Source organism: Numida meleagris, chromosome 12 (genome assembly GCF_002078875.1).
Source record: "Numida meleagris isolate 19003 breed g44 Domestic line chromosome 12, NumMel1.0, whole genome shotgun sequence".
Taxonomy (NCBI): domain Eukaryota; kingdom Metazoa; phylum Chordata; class Aves; order Galliformes; family Numididae; genus Numida; species Numida meleagris.
The window spans coordinates 2,488,534-2,511,099 of record NC_034420.1 but is presented as its reverse complement, the minus strand read 5'-3'; the positions used below and the strand labels follow the sequence as shown (position 1 = coordinate 2,511,099).

The window sequence follows — 22,566 nt, the reverse complement described above, 5'->3', positions numbered from 1 at the left end:
GATGTCCAACATCACTGTTTGGGCTCTTGAGAGAATTCAGGGAGAGACGGGTAAATCATCTCCCATGTAGATGCCTGGTTTAAAAAGGAGAATCTTTGGGGGTGGAAACCAGCTGGGTTATGCATCCTACCCCAAAGCCAGAATGATCTCTCTTGTGGGAAGGGAGGAGAAGGATCCCTAAAAATAAGAACATGTTCTCAGCATCTTAAGACTCAGCTTTTCCAGAAGCGGGTACCTCTGGATTGCCTTGGCCCATGCTTCAGCAGCCAGGATCACAGCAGGGAGCAGACAGCATCTGCTGGGCCTCTGCTCCCTCTTCCTGGACATCAGGGGCTGCTGAGCTGGGCCTTGTGGGTGCCTGTACATGTGTCAATGCTGCTGTAGGTGTTTGTCCATCGCTGCTGCTCGGTGCGAGCGGTGGCACTCTGCCGGGGGGGCTTGGTGCCGGCGTAACCTCTGCCGCCCATGGGGAAGGTGAGTTCCATTTAGCTCTAAACTATAATGTTATTTTATTAGATCTTTAAACTTTATTTAAATTCTTTATTTAAAAAGGGGGAGGAAGGTATCATATTTTAATTAGTAGCGGTGTCAAAGGAGACCTAGATTAATTATTTGAAATCACTCCATCCAGATGGTTTTAATTTTCACAGCAGGGAACCGGCATCTTTTTAAGGTGATATTTTTCAAATTAAAATCAGCTTGGATATTACTCATACTGGCTGCAGCGAGGGGGCGGGGGGAAGCAAGGCGCGTGCCCCGTGTTTGTTCATCTGAGCCTGGGCGCGCGGTGTCAGCCCGTGTTGGCTGTGTGCGGGTTGCTGGCCATCTGGCAGCCTGCAGCTCGAGCTCAGGCAGGGAAGTGGAGCATTTTATCAACCTTGACTTCTACGTTGGCTGGATAAAACCCATATCTGATATTCAGGATTGTTCTTAGCAGCTCTAGTAGCAGCGCTGAGGCTTGGATGGATGGGGTTGCCTTGCGGCTTAGACGTGGTGTTCCCAGAGCAGGGGTTAGCAGAAGATGGGCAGGCAGTGTGGGTGAGTTTGTGTCCTGTTTTTGCCTCAGTGCAAGCTGCCAAGCCTTAGCTGGACAGCCCTTTGGTGGCCCTGTTTATGTCGCCGGATGGATTTGACATGGAGATCTGCAGGCAGCTCCTTGGAGCTCTGAGTATTGACCACGGTTCTTGGCCAGCACTTGGCATCTCATGTCTGGATCCCTAATTTTCAGGCTGCTGCTTTCCCCTCTTGCACTGACTGTTAGTTTCTGTCCCTTCCTCATAGAATCATCAAGGTTGGAAAAGACCTCCAAGGTCATGGAGTCCAACTGTCCACCTACCACCAGTATTTCCCCACTAAACCGTGTCCCTTAGTACCAGACAACCTTTCGCAGTTACTTCTTTAGAGAGAGTCATACTCCTGGCTATTCTCTGATCCATTCCTATGGAGCATCTGAGCATCTATTCCATCTGAGCAGCCTCCTTGAGCATTTTGAAGTGATGACATTCTCCAAGGTACATGCCGTTTAGCTTGATGAAGACCTGGCTTTGATCTGTGGCATGCTCTGCCATCCTGTTCATCTCTGTCCCTACAATGATGGAATATTTCTGGCTGTGTGGCCTTCCTGCCTGAAGTGTGAGTGACCACTGGTTTGATTCCACCTGGGCACGTGCTGAGACAAAGCATGCAGCACGCAGCTGCTGCTGGCAGGCAGGTATCCATCCTCCAACCGTGACACCTGTCTGAAAGACGTAGATAAATGTCCTTATTTATGTGTTTGCAAGCTGTGTACTGGTATAATACAGACATTATCCCACTTGCTGTCAGAGAGAAGTACAGAAACATATTCTTTGAATATCCCCTGTGATAAAGATTTAATGAATATATCTAAATAAATGTAAACAGTAACTGGCAAACCCTGAACTTGCATGTGTGACTGGGCTGCAAAGGGAAAACTCCGGTTAGGGCCCTCGTGAGTTAAAGGTGTGTGATATTTGCACTGCAGCAGAAGCCAAAAGCTGACTTTACAAGTGGGAAAAATATTAATGTGTTTAAATGAAACAAACTCCTATTTCTATCCCCATGGTAAATCCTTAACGGTGAACATATTTGCTCTTAGAGGGTTTTAAAGTTTGAAATATGAATGCCAAAAAGAATGTGACTTTTTGCAGCACAGATCAAACATTCTTCAGAGTTTGGCAAAAGCTGTGTTTCTACGGTAAGACTCACTTCTTACAAACGTGAGAATTTCCAGAGCAGCAGCGTGGATTTGCACTTGCTGACACTTACACATTCTTGCATTGTGTTTCCACCATGTCTACTTTCTCCCCTGCATATCGGAGATGGAGCTGAACCAAAATGTCCAGTCTGCATGTTCCTGCCTCTCCAGGGAAATTCTTGGAATCTGAACCTCGAGCATGACTGGAATTTGAGTTTAGATCAGAGTCAGAATGAAACTCTGAATTTGAGCGTGTATAGGTTTTAGTGATGATGATAGCATGCTATACATCTGGGTGACAGCTTGACCTGCTTCTGCAAATAAAATTGCATCAGGGCAGGTGGCATATAGAGATGGAGCAGAAATCTAGCCCCTGCCATGTCTCCTGGAATTGCTGCACTGCAGTATTTGGCCTTAATAACAGACATGCAAAACACGATGAGACTGGCCATATTTCTCCCAACTGGGCCTGGAGTCACAGGCTCAGCAGAACTGTATTGCCACAAAGCAATTGGTGACCTCCTGGAAAGACATCTAGACACGCTCAGGACTTCTGAAGTGTGGGTGTTCATCATACAGAACACAAGCAGTGCCGAACTTCTCCCCCACTAGCTATCATGAGCACCATCAGCCTGTGCCTGGGGTGCGTCTGTGACGCGTCTGGGGGCTGCTGACTGTGGGGAAAGGAATCTCATTCTGGTTGTGCTAATCTTGTACCTTCCTTGAGAAGGAAATTCATTTCCTTACTATCTGTGCACCCTGCTGCAGCAAGGAGGATTGCATCTAGCATTACATTCCTGATGGAGTAGCAGAGACATATAGACCGTGCTTGTGCGTGCCTATTCTGTGCTAAAGTGGCATTAAATCTGAAGCATCTGACATGGAGACATGTCAGATTGGCACCTGTAACCAAGTCTGAAGCACAGCCCATGGGTGATTCTTAGGGTTGTTCCCTTGTAGAGCATCCAGCGTGGTGTGGTTCAAGTGGAGGCGATGGGACAACACACTGGTGAGCTTTGCACACACTGACTTAACATGACCACACTGGTAAATGCTTTTTTTTCCTCTTCCTTTACAAGCCCAGCTTCTAGTGGAAACAGACACTTTTGGCAGTCAAGTCCGGATCAAAGGGAAGGAGACAGACTTCTACCTTTGCATGAACAGGAAAGGCAAGCTAGTGGGGAAGGTAAGTGTTTCCTATTAATTCTTTTTTAACGTGAATGTTACCTTTAGCAGCCTCCTCAAAGCTGTAACGATGTGTACGAGCTTTGCCTGTCAGCCTCAAATGAAAAGCAGGACTGAGGGAATGTGGCATTTAAAGGCAGTCCGTACCTTCACCAAGCCTCCCCCATGTCCTTAAAACCAACTCTGCAGCCATCCACTGGGATTCTGCGGTGATGTCTTGGATGCATATGGGTTTACACTTTACAGCTGGGTAAACTGAAAAAAGATGTCATTTCTGCATCGTGGTGTTAGGGAATGTGGTCCATATAACTTCATGGCTTGATTGAATCCTGTCTGACTTTGGAGCGAAATGAGAAAAAGGGAAAACATAGGAACGTGCTAGGAAGGTTAGCAACATAGTGCTCATTTCAACGATGAGTCAGGTTATAGCATAGCAAAGCTAATACTGAAATCAGAACATCTTATTGGGACTAGGCCTCACAGTTCTAGCTTTACAGGAATATTTTATTACTTTGGATCCCTGCACAATGGAAGCACGTTGGATATTACAGCATATTTACCCATGTAGCTTAACGTCTTTGCTGAAGTCATATTTTCGTGCATTAACTTGTTTTTGTAGCTTAGGCAGTTCTTCTGAGCTGTTGGCGAGGCTGGCAGCTCGCTAACGGGGCAGGAGGTGGTTCAAAGCTAAGACATGGCCAAACACCCCAAAAGGTCCCTCCTCCGCTGCTGCACTGTGCGCTGCCAGGAATTAAAATCTGGCATCTTTGTGGCTGTGAAAAAGGGAAGCTGAGTTTCGTTTTGAGTCAACAAAGGCAGAACAGTGAAAGCCACACTCCCAAACAGAAACCAGAAACCAATTGCTCTGATGAAACGTTATTTACATTTGTGGTCCCCAGAGTGACACTTGCGGGACAAGTGCCTTCCCCCAGAGGATTGTTCCTGCCACTTTTATTTTCCTCACAAGCACTACAGATGCTTCTTTCAAGATTGAGCCCAGATCTTTCAGAGGCAGCACCAGCAGTGGCACTCTGCCTAACCCACTGGAGATCTGCATTTGCGAAGCAGGGAGCATCCAGAACGCTGTAGAGGCTTGGAAGTAGGTTGTGCTCCAGGAGGATTGGACCAAAGCAGCCACTTCTCTCTGCTTCCTGCATCTCTGCAGTGTAATTGCCTGCTCTGAATGAGATGCTATTGTTTGACCTTGGACAAAGAAATTTGTTTTTTAACTGGACGTAGATGCATTGGGATGCACGCAGATGATTTGAAAATTGCACTGAACATAAATCTGGGCGTTAATTTCTTTACACCTTAGTTTTCTGTCCACTAAATGGGCTAATACCATTTTTTCCCCTTGTCTTAGAAATGTTATAAGGATAAATATGTTATTATCTATGATGTGCTGATAGCACAATAATAGAGACCTTAAGAGCATCCCAGTTACACGGGGATAAAATAAGCATGAAATCTTACCGTTTTCTGTAACAGACTTTACCCCAGCGTGGGTCACTGTTGGTACACATTGCCACCCACATCCTTTCCTGGTATGTGCTGAGTGTCCAGAAGCATCCTGGCAGAGTCGAAGGCTGTTTTTCACAATGTATAGTATATTTTGGCAACGCCAGTTGCCCATTGGGCAAGGAGGCAGGACATTTCTTTAGCTTGTCACCTCTCATGCAGCTTAAAGCTTTTGTTTTTTTCTTGATGTGCTTTTTATAACGTGAAGTTGGCAAACAGTTTGTTATAAAAAAAAATAAATCTATTCTTGTAAATACGCCATCTGAGCCTTCCCACCCCAGACTGCTGACAAGTTCATAAAGCAGCCGACCTGAGCAGGAGGGGGTACTGAGCATTGCGCTTGGAAGGAAAATGTTCCAGACGCATTGCCCATATTAACAGCTTCTCATGAGCAAAAAAGAAAATAATAGCGTGTCTTCTTGATACCGAAGAGTGTGGTTTTAATTAGTATCATAGTTTCAGCTCTTTTTGTGGCAGGAGTTTGGGGGAATGCTTTTTCGACTGAATGCTCTAAACAGCTAGTAAACCCCAAGGATAACATTAGATAAAAGTTACGCCTCGGCTTATACAAATATTTAAGTTCAGTCTGGGGGTGGAGGAGAAAGAAGCCCATAAACTGATTGTTTCACGGTTGCCCCGGTATGTTCGTTTGGCAGCGGAGGAGCCCTGGGATGAAATTGGTTCTTTTTCTCTGCTCATTTCCTATTGCCTTACACTGCATAATCCCTGACAATACTAGCATATGCCATCTGGCTTTGTTCTCCTTCACAGTCAGCATTTTTTGGATCCCCCCCAGTTGAAAACCTGCTTTGAATTTAGTCCTTTTTGTTTTCCATAATCACCTACAAAGGGCATTACAAATGGGAGCAGGTTGTTGCTGTTCTCAGCTGGAACTTGCAACAAATGCAAGCGCTCCCCAAAGTGGGCTTGCTCCCCACCTGATTGTGTTGCAAGCAAACAGATTCATCCATCAGATTCAGAAGAGCAGCCTTTGGCTTTTTTATTTATTTATGGGCACCCATGCCAGCTTTTCTGAGTGGAGATCATCCGATGGCGTTTTCTCAAGAGCCCCAAACCTCGTGTTTTCTTGCTTGTTTGTTACCACACGTGTGCTCGCAGCCACTGTTGGCCAAAGGGCTTGGAGGTGATGAGGGCAGGCTTCTGATGGTATTTATTGTCACGGCACACAGCGTCAGAGGCCGTGGGCACTCCTACACACTGCTTGTGAAACCTGGAGCGGGGCAGGCTGTGCAGGGAGTGACTTCTGTTAAAGGTTACCTGCTCCAGGGGAAGACAAATTGGATCGTGTTTCTTGGTTGATTCTTGGCGTTATATTCAGGGAGGGCTGAGAAAGATTCCTTTTATTTATGACCGTATTTTTTTCTTACTTGTGGGTTTTTGGTGTCTCTATTTTAGCACATGTAGAAATACTAGCTTCTTTTGTATGTATGAGTTCATAGCAAAAGGCACACAGTGACTTTTCACATGGAAAGAGGAACTCTGAGTATTTGCGATAATTCAGTGTCAGAGAGAAGAAGAGTCACCTGGTCCTTGTGGAGGTGCTCAGAGTTTCCAGCTGCTGTTCTCCTGGTGAGCCCTTTTCTGGTTTTTCTTTCTGCCCCAGCCTCTGTTATCTCATGCATTAGGATAATAATGTCAGTAAGGTGGGGACTCGATGCTTTTCAGAGCTAAGTCTTTTAAATCTACAGCAAGAATTAGCAGACCAGGATGTGAGCTGGTGGCACTTAATTAGTTTGGCCACCTCTAACTGGTGTAGCTGCCCTTAGAGCAGTTTGGTGCTATCTAGAATTGCAGATCTTTGCAGAGATTTCCTTTCCCTGTTCCTTCCCAGTCCTCTCGTCAGAGAGTGTTTGAAGAAGTCAGGGTTCTGTTTGAAGCTCAAAGTGGATCTGTCGGCACCGGCGCAAGGTTACCAATGCCCTGCCCCTTCCTTTAGGTGCTGCCCTGATTTCCTCATCTAACGCACAAACTTTGGGGATGTGTCTTCTGGAAGATGGCAGAGCAGACCCTGAGTTATTGCAGGGGTCAGTACCACCTAACACCACTTACTCTGAAGGATATCTGAGGATGGAACCAAAAATGGCCCAAATTTGCCTCAGGTACCTCCTGATTCCCTAGGGAGAGCTGGCAGGGAATTTCCCGTGGTTCTGTCAGTGTGGAATCACACTGTGTGGTCTGCGTGGGCATTGCTCTCCCAGTTATGAAGGGAGGGAAGGAAATAGGCCTGGTTTTCTGGTGACTGAGAAGCGGGGAGGACAGAGCTTGGCTTCCTACGGAGCTGCGGGGCAGGAGGGCAGGCTGCTGACAGCAGAGCGTGGTAAGGGAGCCGTGTTTGTCAGAGCAGTGTGTAGAAGTGGGCAAAGGTAATGACTGGAAGGAGTCCAAAAGATTTGAGAAGAATGGGGAAAGAGCTAAGCATGTCTTAGATTTGATCCAGAAATTTCTTCAGAAGATGCTCCAAGCAATCCCACTGATGTTCTTCCATGGTTTACCTTAGCTGGGCTCTGTCTTTTCCCGATCCAACAGCAATATTGTTCCTTGCTCTTTGTTGGTTACGTTTTGAGAACAGCTCCGTGTCTCAGCGCTTTGAGCCGCTTGGTGAACTCTCCCAGGAAGGAGAAGCAGGTGGCAGGTGCTGGAGCACTGTGCTCACGGGGGGACAGGGCCTGAGTGCAGGAGCCATTGGGACAGCGCGGTCACTTGTCAGCTGGATGCTGCCCTTCCACGTCACACGGCCATCATCCAGCTATTGCAGGTCCTTGTTCTGGGGCAGGATGCGGCTATGGAGAAAATGCCAGAAATAGGTGCAGGGATAGACAAAAGGGGGTCTTTCACAAATATCCTTCCCTGCCAGTTTATTCTGATGAAGGGAAAGTGGAAGGTGGTTGTGAAAAGCGTGAGGAAAACTACTGCTCTTTTTCCTAGACGACTGCGATGACCGAGTCTTTCTGGTTGGTGGTTTCCTCAACCCAACACTTAGATAGAAAAGCGCCCTGCGTGCCAGATTTGAAACCAGATGGGAGCAGGAATCCTGCTAGTTTGGATCCTTAGCTCTGTGCTCAGGCTTGGCTCTGTCCCACTGCCCTTGACAAAGCCTTGGGATTCACAGCAGTGCCTGTGTGAAGAATGGTTCTGGCTCCAGTTTCTGGTTCCGTTTTATGACCATAGGGAGGAGACGACTTTTAGAGCTCTGCTGAAGGTGAGAGCTGTGGACTTGTGTCCCCAGAAGCCTCTCCTCATTTATATCAACTTCAGTGTCTGCAAAGAATTCGAGCCAAAGTTTATGGGATACTATAAAATGGGCAGTTTCCCACTCAAACCACATGCTGACATGCACCGTCTCTGTTTGCGTTTTCTTCTAAAAATCTTCAGTGACCCCATATACAAATGTTCTCAGAAAATCCTTATAATATTTATGCATTACTTTGGGAAGAGCAGTTTAATGAGTTTGTTTTTGTTCCTGCTTTCCCTCTGTTTAATAAGATCAGTGGGAAAGACCTGTTTGCGGAAAGGCAGGAACTCCCTGGCCGCTCGGGGTGACTGGAGCACTGCTTCATCTTGCAGACAGCTAACTTGGGTGCTTTGGGGGACAAGTTTGCTGTTGCTGTGTCCATAGCCCTGAAACCCTCCTGGCATCTGCAGAGCACAGAGGAGCACTGCTGAGCTTCTTCCCTCAAAGTGCGGTCCAGCTCCTCTCAGCCTTGCAGGAAGCAGTGCCAGGTGACGTGTGGCTGTGCCAGGGGCTGGGGGTGACGCAGCTCTGCTGGCTGCACCGGTACCATTCCCACCATAACCTGTATCAGAAATGGAAGATTTTCTCTGGTGTGACAACTGCTTTCCAAGCCAATGTATTTCTTGTTACCAGAAAGTTGCTTCTACCATATGGCAAGACTCTGTATTTTTGCAGGACAACAAACAAATTGTTGCTAGATGCCAGACTGCTCTGGCAGAGCTTTATCACTGATTCCTGCCAGCAGTAGCCTTTAGGGGATAGTAATGATTTGGGGTTGTTTACATTACAGCTTTAAAATAGGGGTTTTCTTGAAGCATGTGTGCGTTTAGTCAGGAAAGTTGGCTAAAAAAGACTCTGACAGCATCAAAGAGTGAAGGCGCTTGTTAGGGCCTATGCATGCAGACTTGGCCCTTTGTAATACCCCAACCCTACTGGAAAAGGAGCGTTGTCTTACAGGAGCTTGGGGTGGCTCACTGAGAGCCAGCCCTTGTAGGACAGGAGTCTTACCGGGATGGGGGATACTGGGTGGATTCATGTGTCTGGACCAACCTTCATCATTTTGCAGCAGAGCGTTTCTGTAAAGCCAGGGTCTGCACAGCCTGAGAACAAGGACAGCCAGGGATGGGCACAGAGCCTGGTTGGTGCCTTGCCTGAGTGTGTTCTGTGTGGGGCTGGGCCATGGCTCTCGCAGTGCTGTCCCGACAGCCCTGCACACTGTGAAGCCGAGCTCAGCGCGGGCTGGAGGTGTGGGGCACCCAGCCACCTGCTCTTAGGCTTCCTATAGCCAGGGGCTTTAGTTTGGAACTCTGGTGCCATAGATGAGGTGTTTGCACTCCTCAGCGTCTGTGTCCAAACCCTGCGTTTTGGATTTGGGGCAGTACTCTGTTTTGCACAGTTTTGATGCTTATCCAGGATTTCTCACGGAGTTGCACAGCATTCAGGTTGCTTGAGAGAGGGGCTTGTAAAACCTAATGATTTCTGGGGCAGAATGCTGAACTTCCATCAAAAACAAAACCAGAAACAGAGGAGTGTTGGGTTAGCAGCACGCGTTTTGCGGATCTCTTTGTGACAGGTTCAGTCGTAAACTATCCTGACTTGGCATCTCACTTGAAAACCAAACTTGACATGTCTTTTGCTGGATCTCACTCCGATCTCATTTTGGACTGCGGTCTGGTTCTCCATGTAGGGTGGAATCGGTCGTTTTTAAAAATGAACTGTTCCCAGGCTTTTGCTTCCCTTTGAGTTTGTTTTAGTTTCAGTCATCTAAATAAACACCCCAGTGGAACCTGGAACCAAGCAACCTCGAACAGCTCAGAGTACGGACCTGACCCGAAGGCAACCTCAAGTGCCCCAAATCCTGGACTCAACGTTCCAGGACGACAAAGCCCTAAAACCAATGAGATGACAAAGCCAGTTTTCTTTCAGCTGTGTGAGTGATTAGTCTTCTGCATTCACCTAATCAGACTTTTTTCTCTGCAATCAATGGAAAAAATCTTGATTTTTTGTACTGAAAACTTAAAAGCTGAGATTCTGGTAAAATTAAAAGCAGAAGTGGAAGCTGAAATCACCCTCCTCTGTTCTCAGCCCCCAAATGTCGTGAGGCTTTTTGGTAATACTGCAGCCTTTCTCAGCTGCTCGTTTTCTATTGCTGGGCAAGTGGAAGCATCACATCCAAACTTCTCTGAATGCTGGTGGCGGTTGCATCTGGTTCACTTGTGATTTCACCTCTCTACAGTGCTGGAAATGTGTAAGAAGAGCTTTGCAAAAAGGGGTTGGTAGTCATTATGGCAGGGACGTTGTTATACGGTTTCAGGCTGCATGGACATACAGTGATTGTTTTGTCGCGTTACTTGTCTAGGTTTAATGTGCAAAAAGCTGGCTAGACCCCATCACACACCTTCCCTAACAGGCTGTGAAGATTCCTCCCCTCTGCTGGAGGCTGTAGGAGAGTTGGCGTGGGCACGTTGCATTTGCATACCTGGCTCACTGGAACCACACTGGGACAACTCCTTGAGCAGAGCGTGGCTCGGGGCAGCCAGCAGATGCTGAGCGCTACCCGGCATTTCCAGGAATCCCTGCTGAGAATGGCACAGCCGTGTAATGATTCCCAAAAGCCATTTATGGTTGAACCCACTGAAACTACTTTCCAGTGTTTATTGCGCTGAGGCTGCCTTGGCACAAAAGCAAATGGACGTAGATGCTCAGTGGTTCCTTCAAAGTGGTCAGGGTTTGTATGCGTTACCTGGACCTTTGCAGAGTTAATGTTTGCTGTTAGCAATGGGCCTTGTCCTGGGTCTGTGCTTTTGGCAATTTGTTTACAGCAGCGCACTTCATAAATGTTTCTCTGGAGGTAGAAAAGAGGGGGGGAAATGACGTGAATGTGGGGAATGAATTTTGTGGACGGAGTTCAGATGTTCTGGGACGTTGTGGGATAGCAAGCGGCAGATCTTGGTGTTGTGGGGAGGGTAGAGGTCATTTTGAAGCTCCCTGTATTCAGAAGAAGGAGAGGACTTTTATGGATGCTGATGAATATTGAACAGCCGTGGTGCTTGGGAAGGTGGGATGGTCTGCAGAGAGGATGGGGATAGCTGGGAGATGCTGGAGGTGCTGGAGCTCACACAGTGCACAAGAGGTCGAGAAGATGGAAGAAACTTGCTTATATGGAGGAGATTCCTTTATTTCATAAATGGTGAAAAACTGCTTCAATTCTTGACCGAGTCTGGCCTTGGGGTGTGTTTGTACACGCATGCTTGGATGCCCATGCTCTGAAGGCTGTTTGAGCCAGAGGACTGCGGTGTCCATGGCACTGTATGGAGGGGGCTTTGTGTCTTCCCTCTGCTGCCTGGTCATCAGAGATTCCAAAGCTTTGGGTGCTGAGTGTGCATTTTTACCTGCATGGTCTGGTCATGGGTTTAGTTCACAGGTTATGAAATCTGTGAGGTTATGAAGTACATTTAAAGATGCACAATGTGCTGCTGGGCTTGGATCCAGACTCAGCTGCTTTGCCAGGCAGAGCATTCGCATTTTCTGGTTGTACATCTAGCATCTTAAAAGAGTAATGTGAATATTTAGGGTCTAATTCCTAAGTTCTTCTGTGTTACCTTCAGGTAATGCATTCTCTAAGCACCTCTGCTGGGTATTCATCCTCCCAGGCTAGCCAAGGACAGGAGGTTTTGCTTCAGCCAAACTGGGATTAGAGGAGCATAGTGACATCGGCTGTGTCCTGCAAGCTGAGCTGCCTTGGGTGGCACTGAGACATCCAGGATGGGGCTGGTGCTCAGTTCATCACTACACGGGTCAGGCCAAGGTGGTCAAGGGCCCTCGGAGTCACCTTCCAGGCATGTGTCTGCATCTCCAGTTAACTGAGGCTTCTCAGCTCGGCCACACTACTTTAAATCGAGTGCTTGCTCAAAAACAAAGCGAAAGGTTAGGTCCCTTTTGGCAGCCACTTATCTTTTCGTTTGAAAAACATGTTTCTTCGTGACACTGGTTTTATGCTAAGGAGCCTCATTACGTGTGGCTGGTCAGCTGAGAGTCATGTAATAAGTTTCCAGGTTTCTTGTGATTCCTCTTTGGCAAACTTCATGTTTTCCCGTGGATGTTCGTAAGGAGCAGCAATTCTCTCTCTGAAACAGGAGTTTTGCAAAGTCAGGGTTGGCATTGCGGAGCAGGCTTGTAAGCTTGGCTTCTGAAGCTGCTTCTTATCCTGTGGCTGAAAGCCGTATATCCCCTTCCAGGGAAGAAATGCCATCTTCTTGAAAGCTGCGTGATAATTTAATTTAATCCTTTTTGTGTTCAAGGAGCAAGTGTCACCATAAAGCTGCTAACATCTTGTCCCTTGTGTTTCGGGATGATTGCAGCTGTGTGTCACGTCAGAGTATTGCAGCTCCCTAGGGTTAAACATTAATTACGATTATTGAGAGGGGATGATCATCCCCGAGCCCCACTCATGCCTCTTTGGGTGGGGAGGGCGTGCTTTGTGCGTCTGGTGCAGACACTTGCCTCAAATTGAATTTATTTTCTTATAGAAAGGTATTAGTTATTACTTATAGAAAGGTATTAGATTTTCCTGAAGAAGGACAAGCCTTAAAGCCCCTCATTTGTTGTTTACTAAAGGAGACGTGTCATTTGCAGACTGGAGCAGTTCTCGATGATTTATGGGTAGCACTTGATTTGATCATGGGTTTCTCTTTTTTTCTGTTATATAACTTGATGTGGAGAGAACTAATGCCATCCTGCAGATAATCAGTGGCCATTCTTGGTCCTAAACTCCACTGATTTAAGCTTGCCTCGGGGAAACTGATGTCACTACCAGAATGTCAGCTGATGGAGATTGTACTTATGTGAAACGATAACTTAAAAGAGTCAGTGTGTATGTTTGTATCTAAATGTGGGATCTACCAGATCTGCTACAAGGTCAGCAACTGTTCTGGTCCATGCTCTTGCTCCAGTTATTGTCTAGAGCTGATGTTTTAAACCGAGTGTTTAAAAGTTTTCCTGTAGTGCCACAAGTACCCATGTAGTGAATGCAAGCCAACATTCAAAGCATACATACATTGCTGCTTTTAGGTACCTTTTATAAGCTCAGAACTAAGCCATGGAGTCTCAGTGGAGGATGAAAACAACTGCCGAGGCTGGGAAAGCAGAGCAAAGCCCAGCAGTGTATGTAACCAAACAGGCAGTGCTTTGTGGGGATGGGTAGCAATACCTTCCCAGGCTGTCCTTCAGTTAGCACTTGGAAGCAGAAATTCAGCTGATCAGGTAGGTGCAGGGAATGGTGGGTGCCATAGATCTGCTCAGATGTCATGTCTGAAACTTGCCTGTGGTTTCCGGTCTCCTGAAGCAGTTGTTTCCTAAAGTACTGACTTAAATGACATTCTCTTAAATTTTCATAAAGTTCGTTTTAAAAGTGGCTGATGTCTCTCATCGTTACTAGTAAGTACACATAGTTCTCTGAGGTGCAGTTAGGAATTTCTATTAACCAAATGTGCACCTTTCCAGATGAAGCCATCCCAATTTGCTCCAATTATGGATATGTGCCTGCCTGCTGTGCTGATAGCAATACATTTGCCTGTGACAGCAGCAGCAGGTTAGGAGGCATGTCCCGACACAGCCACGGTCTCACTCGGTTCCCCCCTGCAAAGCCTGCAGCTCCCACTCCACACATGCAAGACTGTGCCCATTTTTGCATGCTTTCTGGAGTAACCAGTGCCTATAGGCAGGTGTTGGCAAAAATGGGCTATACTGGTGTGAAATTGGTCTTCTGAAGGCAGATGTACCTTCTCTTCATCCCCACTGCATAGATTTTGCATCACTTCCCCTGCTTTCTGAATGCACTTAGATGTCCTGTGTACATAATTAACCTCTCTGCTGCTCTGGCAGACACTTTTATTGAACTGCCCATCATGGCTCCTAAGTATTTTCCTCGGAGGATTGGGCAGGTTCAGAGGGCAGAGAGCTGGAGGAAGCGTGCACGAGGCTGAGTAACTCTTGGCAGTTATAGATGCAGCTTCCCTGATTTACAGCCTGGGCTGGGAGCAAGAATGTGCATTTGGGTCAAGAGGTGTCTCTGTGGTCAGCAGGCCTGGCCATAAATCCTGGGTGCTGAGCATCAGGATGCGTATGACAGATCTGTCCTGATAATGCCTATAAAGTGCACGAGCGTGGCTGGGCCCGGCTTCCAGCGGCCTGAGCACTCAGACTGGCCGTGCTGCGAGGGGTGATTTCCCCTACAGCATGAATGGAGACGTGTGTGCCTGCTGCTGCACTGCCTCGCTTGTCCCGCTCCCTGACCTCCCTTCAGGAGGTGTGTGTGGACAAGGAGAGGTGGGAGTGCTGAAAGCTGCTGTTTTAGCATGGCTCTGCCTCACCTTCCTCCGCTTGGGCTTTTCCAGTCCACGCAGAGTGAGTCTGGATGCTCTGAACGTTACCCATCTATTTGGCTTGGGGCTGAGCTGGTGCAAAAGCACCGAAGCAGTGTGCTTCCTGAGATCACTTGCTGCCATGTTCCTGCTGAGTGCACAGCTCCGTCTTACAGGGGGTGTCGGGGCTGCTGGTTGCCTTTGGTGCTCACCTGGGGATGGCTCTTTGTGGCTTTTTGGGACTGCTGAGCCACACATCTCCTGAAAACTTAAGCATTGCATGCTGTCACCGCTCTGAAATGTAGACAACAAAGGGCGGGATTTCTTCTGTAGAATGCAGTGTGTGAATATAACAGTGCCAGCATGAGAGGGAAATTCTCAGCAGTCCTTTGAAATAATTGTTGTGCTCCACGGGGGCACCTCTCACCTGGGGGTGGTGTGAGAGCCCAGCACGGTGCTTGGGAAATGCCTGCCTGGTGGTACGTCTGTCTGTGTGCAGAGGAGGAGGGAGGGATGCAGAAAGGGCCCATTTTCAGGGCTTTTCCTTGCAGAACGCTAGGTGCATATGCCATTTGGAAACCTTAGGCAGGGGAGTTATGCTGGTCTCATTTGCAAGGTTGAGTCTCGCTGCCCTACCAGCCGCGCTCCGCTCGGTTTGTTTTTTGTTCCTAGCCGCAGCCCATCACCGTGCATTTGGTCACCGCAGCCTTATCCAAGAGCTCCTGATGTCAGCGTGGCTTGCAGGGGAGGGGAAGTGCTTGAACATAAGCTTAGCTAACAGCAGCTTAACACAGCATTACTGGCGGGGCTTAATTTGCGCCCTGATCTTTGCAAACAGAGAAACCTTTCAGCTGTGGAGGCATCTCTCCCCGCGCCGCGTCGTTATCCGCGCCGTTTGTGCGAGCTTATTGTTGCCGTAAAAGCCGAGGAAGTTTGGATTTGCCGGTGCCCACTGAGCAAGATTTGTGAAGCATAAATGAGAAAACCTGCGCCGGCCTCCCTTTCCCATAAAAAGCTGCTCAGGTGGCTTAGTGCTGTGGGCTAATGGGGAGGAGGAGGAGGCGGCTGCTGCACCTGCTAGTGCTTTGGCTGGGGCTGGTGGCAGAGCTGCCGCGGGGTCCCCCCAGCAGCAAGCTGTTAGTGGCAGCAGTGCCACAACAACAAAGGGCCCTTTGATCCTTTCCATTTGGAGAACTTAAAACAAGAAAGCAAAACTACGCTAAGACCAAGTTGGGTCATAAAAAGGAAAGCGGAGAGAAGGAGCACCAAAGCGTGCCGGAGTGTAATTGCAGAAGCAGCAAATGCTTTGGCACTTCATTCTGCTTTAGTGTCAGTTCAGCGTTTCGTGTTTAATACTGGAGAGACCATCGCCAAATGCTCTGCACAAACAATCCAGCGCTCCTCGGTATGTTTGTGGTACTTGGAGAGACCCTGGCTCGAAGGCACTTCCCTGAGCTTTGCTGCCTTCCACTGCCCATGGGCTGCAAATCTGGGGGTTATGAGCAAATCCATGGCAGAGATGTCCCTTCCTGGCTCTGGGGAGACTGCTGCTGCTCAAGCCCTGCTTGCTGCAGGCATTGTAGTTGCTACAGCTTGCTGCCTCGGTGCTGGCAGTGCCCCCACGCATCCCGAGCCGCTTGCTGCAGTCTGTCACCGGCGTGCTCTGCTGAAGGCTCTGCTGCCCTGCCTGCCTTGCTGCCCTTCTGCTCGCTTCTGTGCAGGCCTGGGTGATGCTTGAGAGCTGTCTGCAAAAGGTGGATTTCAAATTGGGTATTTCGTAGGTTTATCACAAGGCAGGCTAACAGCTGCCGTATCTAACAGCTATTAGGGATGCGTTGAAAAAAGAAACCAAGAAAAAAAAAGAAAAGCACTGAATGGTTTCTCTGGCAAGAATCGAGGTCTCGGGAAAGCCATTTCTCTTCTCTTTCCGGCGCTGAGTGTGGGTGTTGGTGCCAGACTGAGGTTCTGTCCCGCAGCCCTTCCTGCTGCACTCTGCAGTCATGGCCAGCTCCTGGAGGCAGAGCGGGCAGCAAGCAGGCCTGCTGGCTGAGAGCGGGGAAGGGCTGCTGCACACCACTCTGCTTTCAGAGCCAAAAGAAGGAAAACATCGTAAGCCATTATGTAGTATTGGGCTTTTCTCTTTAAAACTTAATTTACTTGACTAATTGCCTGCAGCCTCACCTCCCCCAGCTGCGGAGGTGGATGGGACAGAGCACTGAGCTCCCGCTGCCCAGCACACACTGCTGTTGGCTGGGAGGTGTTGGCAGTCGTGGATGTGCTCCTTCTGGAGGCAAAGCTTTTGCGTGTGCCACCAAAAGCTGACACCCCCAGGATGTGCTGGACCAGCTCAGCCTGCATCTGCTTTCCTCAGCCCCTGTCCTGTGCCTGTGGGCTGTACAACAGGAGCATCCCTGCTGCTGCTGAGGTCTGTGTCCTCCCAGGGCAGGGTCCCAGCTTTGCAGGTGGGCTTCCTCTCCCTGCGCTTTCCCTGTGTGCATCCCTCGTGCCAGCGCTGCCCCACGGGGCTGCCAGGGCAGCAGGGCTGTGAGCCCTCCTGCAGCACTCAGCAGCTCCTGCCTGGCTTCCAGCCTCTCTCCTGTTTAAGAAGCAGCTCAAAACAGAAAGTTCTGAGTTTCTAAGGCTGAATGCTCTGCGAGGTGCATCCTGACAGCTAAGTATGCATGAAATGCACCTGGCAGCATCTCCTTGCTGTCGTCGCAGGAGTGGCTGCAACCCCATATTGGTGGCAAATGCATTATCGGGGCTCCAGAGAAGGGCAGGCAGTCTGCTTTTTACCTTGTATCTTGGCCTGAAAGCCCCTTCTGCTTGGCAAAAGCCATCTTCCTTTTCCATCCATCTCTGCAGTGCAGAACAGAGGGGATGGGGAGACCGAGTGAGTGAGCGTTCTGCTGCTGCTTGAACAGGGGCGTGGTGAAGTGATGGGCACCTGATGAAAACAAGGTGACAAGAAATACTGAGAGCCCTTGTGAATTGTTTCTTGCCCTAATTGTGGGTCCAGCTCTCCATGGTGTAGGATGTGAGTGAGTTATGTGCTATTAGGGATTATAACAGATGCCGTAAAATCGTCCTGTAAGTATTTGAAAATCATTTGTCTGTCTCTGGCATGCCTTAGCATGTACAGGAATGCTCTGTTTGGGGAAGAGCGAGCTCCTTATCCTCATTTATCTCCAAGTACTTGTAAATGTTGCTGTAATTTCATGTTATCAAATCATTTAGCTCTTCCTCTTCCAAAACAAAATTATTTTATCTCATGCACTTTGTTTACTTCAAATTAGCCCTGAGGTTGGCCTGGAGTTGCACCTTGTTATTCCTACACCTCCCGTCTCTGTCTTAGGCACTGCTGGCAAATTTGAAGGTATAAGTAAATACTTTTTTGTTATGAATAGAATAACTTCCCCCTCCTACACACACGTTTTCTTTTAATTCCAGTCTTCGTTTTCCATGAGAAACTGACATTGCAGTGCAAGCGGAAACCTCCCAAATTGCACGAAAACGCCTCAGTTCTCCTAGCAACAAGGTCAGGGCTCCATGCCAGGGCCTTTCTGTGAGCACGGGGGAAGCGGCCGCTCCAATTACCTGCTGCCCTGCAGTACAGATTTGGTCGCTTCATCAGCACCTGGGCTTGGGTGGATTTGAAAGCCAGCCACGGTATTGTTTAAAAGTTCTCCATTCATTGGTGAAAGGTTTGTAGTGGGCTGAGCCCTGAGAAACCCGGGGCTGGTTTTATGGCTCCGCATTGAAACCTGGTGGAACCCTGTGGTGTCAACTGATTTCCTCTTCCCCGCTCATGTGGCTTTGATCAAACCCAGGACTCAGAGAATGACCCCCCCAGGACCTGAAACCCTGCGCTTCGCCCACCTCTGCCATTCATTAAAGCATTTTCAGGCTTTGCATTATAGATGATAAAATTCGGACCTTTGTGCCTAGCCCAGGGTGAAGCTTGCCGGTTGTATGGCAGAGCTCAGCCCCATTGGGGTGTGCACCCCAGGTCAGCTGTTTGCACAGAGGGAAGTCATCCAGTGCCTTCTCTCACACCTTCTGCCTGGTACTGCCCTGCTCTGTTGTGCGCTCTTAATGAGTCCGACATGTGGTAACGAAGCCCCTTCAGCAGGATGGTGCTTTAATGGCTTTCGGGTTGGCGTGCCCCAAGCTGTGGCAGTGCCTTTTGGGAGTGCCTCCCGCATCCAGCAGGAGTGCTGCCTCGGTCCCCCCCTGGAGATGTGGTGGAGACGTGGCCAAAGGAGCTGATGCCGCCGTGTTTGTGCGGGAGGGGAGGGTTTGATAGCCAGCATGGGCTTGCAGTTCCCAAAAACCCGAATGTGACTTCACTGGGGAGCTGGATTGGACCGATGCCATGCTGGAAATCTTTCCTTTGGCTTTGCTAAGCATTAGATTAAGTCCTGTCTGAAACTCCGTAGTGTGTTGGTCACTGTCCAGAGCCTGTGAAACACCCAGGGCTGAGACGGCATCCAGGGCTGGATGAGCCTATGCTACTTATTGTCTTCTGATGCCCAAACCAAAGTGCTGCTCAGTGCTCTCAGTGCAGCGCCGCTAAATCAACAGTAAAAGGACAAAATGTATCTTCTGACAGAAGATTATAGATGAAAAGAATTTCCTCTGTGCTGAATGACTCAAACGTGCTACCGGGTGATGCCGCAACTCTCCCCAGTGCTGCAGGTGCTGTAGAGATGGGAGTCCTGAAAGCACCCTGGGATCAATGCACAGTGCCACTTGGCACCCAGGCCAGGCTCTGGCAGGGGTTCTCCATGCTGAGCCAACCCCTTCCTGCTGAAGTCTCAGACCAGTGAGTGGTTTGAGTCCGGGTGCTGTCTCATTGCCTGTGGCGGTGATGGGGAGGTGGCTTGCACTGTGCTGTGTCTGAGCAGCAGTCCTGATGTGGCAGGCGTTTTGCCCAGGGGTGCTCAGGGAACAGGAGCTTCTGACTTCCAGTTCTGCATCTAACCCCGGCTCCCTCTGCAAAGAGGGAAGCCATTTAGGGATGTGCTCTCCTCAGCCAGTTCCTTGAGCTTTGATTGGCTGCTCTTAGGCTGGGATGGATAGGGGAAGGCTAATGCCCCCATCTCCACCAGAAATGAAACCCTCTTCCAAACCATGGAAGAGCTGATGTACACATACATATATGTATATCATCCCCTCTGGCAGTGGACTTAGTCCCAAAGCTGCACTGGCTCTGGGGCTTGGGAGCTTTGTGGGATGCTGACCCAGCCCAGAGGAACTGCTCGGCATGGGGACAGCCCTCCATGCTGCCGCACTGCCAGGGCTGGCTTCCATGTCAGCCTGACCAGCAGTGGCATGCGGACAGGGTCTGGGGGTCCGAGCAGGGCTGGGAGTGCCCGTGGCCCCAGCACCCACCTGGCTCGGCCCAGCAGCTCCACATGTGGTTTATCTGCTCGCTGCTGTGTGATTTTTTTCTAAGTCATTTCTCTTTCAGCTGGTGGTTTGTTCCTGCTCCTATTTGCGATGTTTGCACCGAAACCAGGGTTCGGATGTGATGATTTCACTTGTGCCAGATTGGGTTATGGTCACTGAGCTTGCATTTGGATAACGACTGTTTTTTTTTCCTTTTTCAGCCTGATGGCACCAGCAAGGAGTGCGTCTTCATTGAGAAAGTCCTAGAAAACAACTACACGGCGCTGATGTCAGCAAAATATTCAGGCTGGTATGTTGGATTCACCAAAAAAGGGAGGCCACGGAAAGGGCCCAAGACCCGGGAAAACCAGCAAGATGTGCATTTTATGAAGAGGTACCCAAAGGGGCAAGTGGAGATACAGAAACCTTTCAAGTACACAACAGTCACCAAGAGGACTAAGAGAATACGACCCACCAACCCCAGTTAAAAGTAGATGAAACGGTGTCACAATAATAAACCACAAAAAAAAAAAAAAAAAAAAAAAAAACTGCACCAGAGGAATATTTTTACATTAAAAATAAGGAAGAAGCTCTATTTTTGTACATTGTGTTTAAAAAAAAAATAAAAATAAAAAAATTAATAAAAGACTAGATGGCAAACGCTGGGGAAAAGCTGTTAGGGATTTATTGTGACTTGAAAAACAAAATGAACTGCTCTATTTAAATTGACTTCTTGTTGTTGATGACACACAGGTGCTTATTTCTCTTTTTGGAAAGGACAACTTTTCAAGCATATCCCCAGAGGAAAAAGTAATTATTAAAAATAAATAAATAAAGCCAAAGAAAACCAAAGTTCTTTCCCAAAGTTACTGAGACCCTGCCCTGAAACTTGCCAGTTTTGCAGTAATCTATTTATTGTCTGCTGCAAGCTGGACCCAGACAAGATGGTGTGTGCCGCAGTGATTGAGTTTCCGTGGAGTTCTCGACGCATCGATCTTCTGTAACCTTTCTGACGACATAAGGTGTCACGGCTCCGTGATCCTGCATTATGCTCAGTTCTGGAGAATGCTGCTAAATACATTCAAGTGACTACAAAATGACCTAGTACACCAATGATAAGGGAATATTTTAAAACCAGCTATATTATATATATTATATATATATAAGCTATTTATTTCACCTCTCTGTATATTGCAGTTCCATGAACCAAGTATTACTGCCTCAACAATTAAAAAAAGTTATTTAAAACACATGTATATATTTTTGCTGTTCATGCTTCTTTCCCCTTGCTGAATAGTGTTTTTTTAATGGCTGTTTACCTTTTCTGTGAGGGTGCACGGTATGTTTGGGATGGTTTCCCCGCTATAAACATTATTGCCAGTTCTGTAATTCTGCCTTTTCCTCAGTGCTGTCTTCTTTCTTCTCCCTCATTGCTCTCAAAGGGGAGAAATCTTACGTGGGGCGATGGGCCGAGAGTGGGGAAACGTGTGCTGGAGTTTTTCAAGAGCAGGACTTAAATTTGATACTTTTCAGTCCACTAAATATTTCCTAAAGCTTTGGCCAAGGAAAAGGTAAACTGGAAAATTAGCATATGACTCAATTAACACGTACTTACGCGTGGCTTATGTTTCCTTTGCTGGAGCTCTGGAGAGGTGCTGTTGGTTTCCATGGAGTCGACAGGATTCAATATTGTAACTTTGGAGACTCATCCTAGCCCCGACCAGCCCCCAGACCACCCCCTGCCCTCCTTGCCCCGCACGTCTCTCCCCAGCTCTGGGTGCTCTGCTGCCCTCCTCAACGCGGCCCATTTTCCTCGTGAGATTTTTGCAGAGAATTTGGGTGATGTAAAGCCACGTGTGAGCACGAAGCGCTCGTCCGTGTTCGCAGACAGCGCGTGCTGACCCTGTTGGTGGAGCGGGTGAGACAGCATTAAGGGGAGAGTGGCAAAAAGGAGGAAGACAAAATGGTTGACCTCAAATCATAGCTGCAAGGAAGACCCAGCCCCACTGAGGAAATGCTCGCTTGCCTTCTTGCTGCGTGCACACATCGCCGTGCTCCCTGATTCCAGCCAGGGCCCAGGATGCTCAGAGCCACTCAGAAAGCTTTTTCTTGTTAATCAGAACGGCTCTCCCAAGAACAAGCTTTCTCATGATAACTTTGAGAGCTGCAGCCAAACCCTGCAGATCAAAGCCGTTTGGGAGATGGTGCAGATAAGCATGCAAACTTGAGGATGCTTATCTGAAACAAATCTCCAAACCTCGCAAGCTCGGAGAAAAATGAGCAATGCTGAGCAGGGTCACTCCACGCTGCTTGATGGAAAGCCAGGCAGCCCTGCAGGTGATGCCTTACCTGCAGCCAGCACAGGTGGCCCCTGGGCAGCCCTGTCCGTCCTGCGGGCATTCCTGACCTCATGGGAGCAGCCCGCAGCGGGGCCCCGCAGGATGGCAGCGCGGCGGTGGATATGGCTGGTGGGCGCTGGAAGGCTTTGCCAGCTCAGCTTTGTCTTCAGATTGATGCGTGTGGGAGAGATTTGGGGAGAGTTCAGAGGAGCGCTGGGGGTGGGCGACTGGGAGCGGCTGTAGATTGCTGTGTGAGTACCTCTGAGAGGAGAAACCCAGCTGATTTCCAGGGGAAGAAAGAGC

General features: G+C 48.5%; 1 protein-coding gene across 2 annotated transcripts in view; it reads left to right on the top strand.

Moving 5' to 3' along the window:
* FGF18 (fibroblast growth factor 18) overlaps positions 1–21,298 on the top strand; it is a 66,037-nt gene extending 44,739 nt beyond the window's left edge. For both annotated transcript variants that reach the window (XM_021410660.1, XM_021410661.1), the window contains 2 exons: positions 3,295–3,401; positions 20,146–21,298. In XM_021410660.1, coding sequence (XP_021266335.1) covers positions 3,295–3,401; positions 20,146–20,412 — 374 coding nt within the window. In that variant the 3' untranslated portion in view covers positions 20,413–21,298. The remainder of the gene's footprint in view (positions 1–3,294; positions 3,402–20,145) is intronic.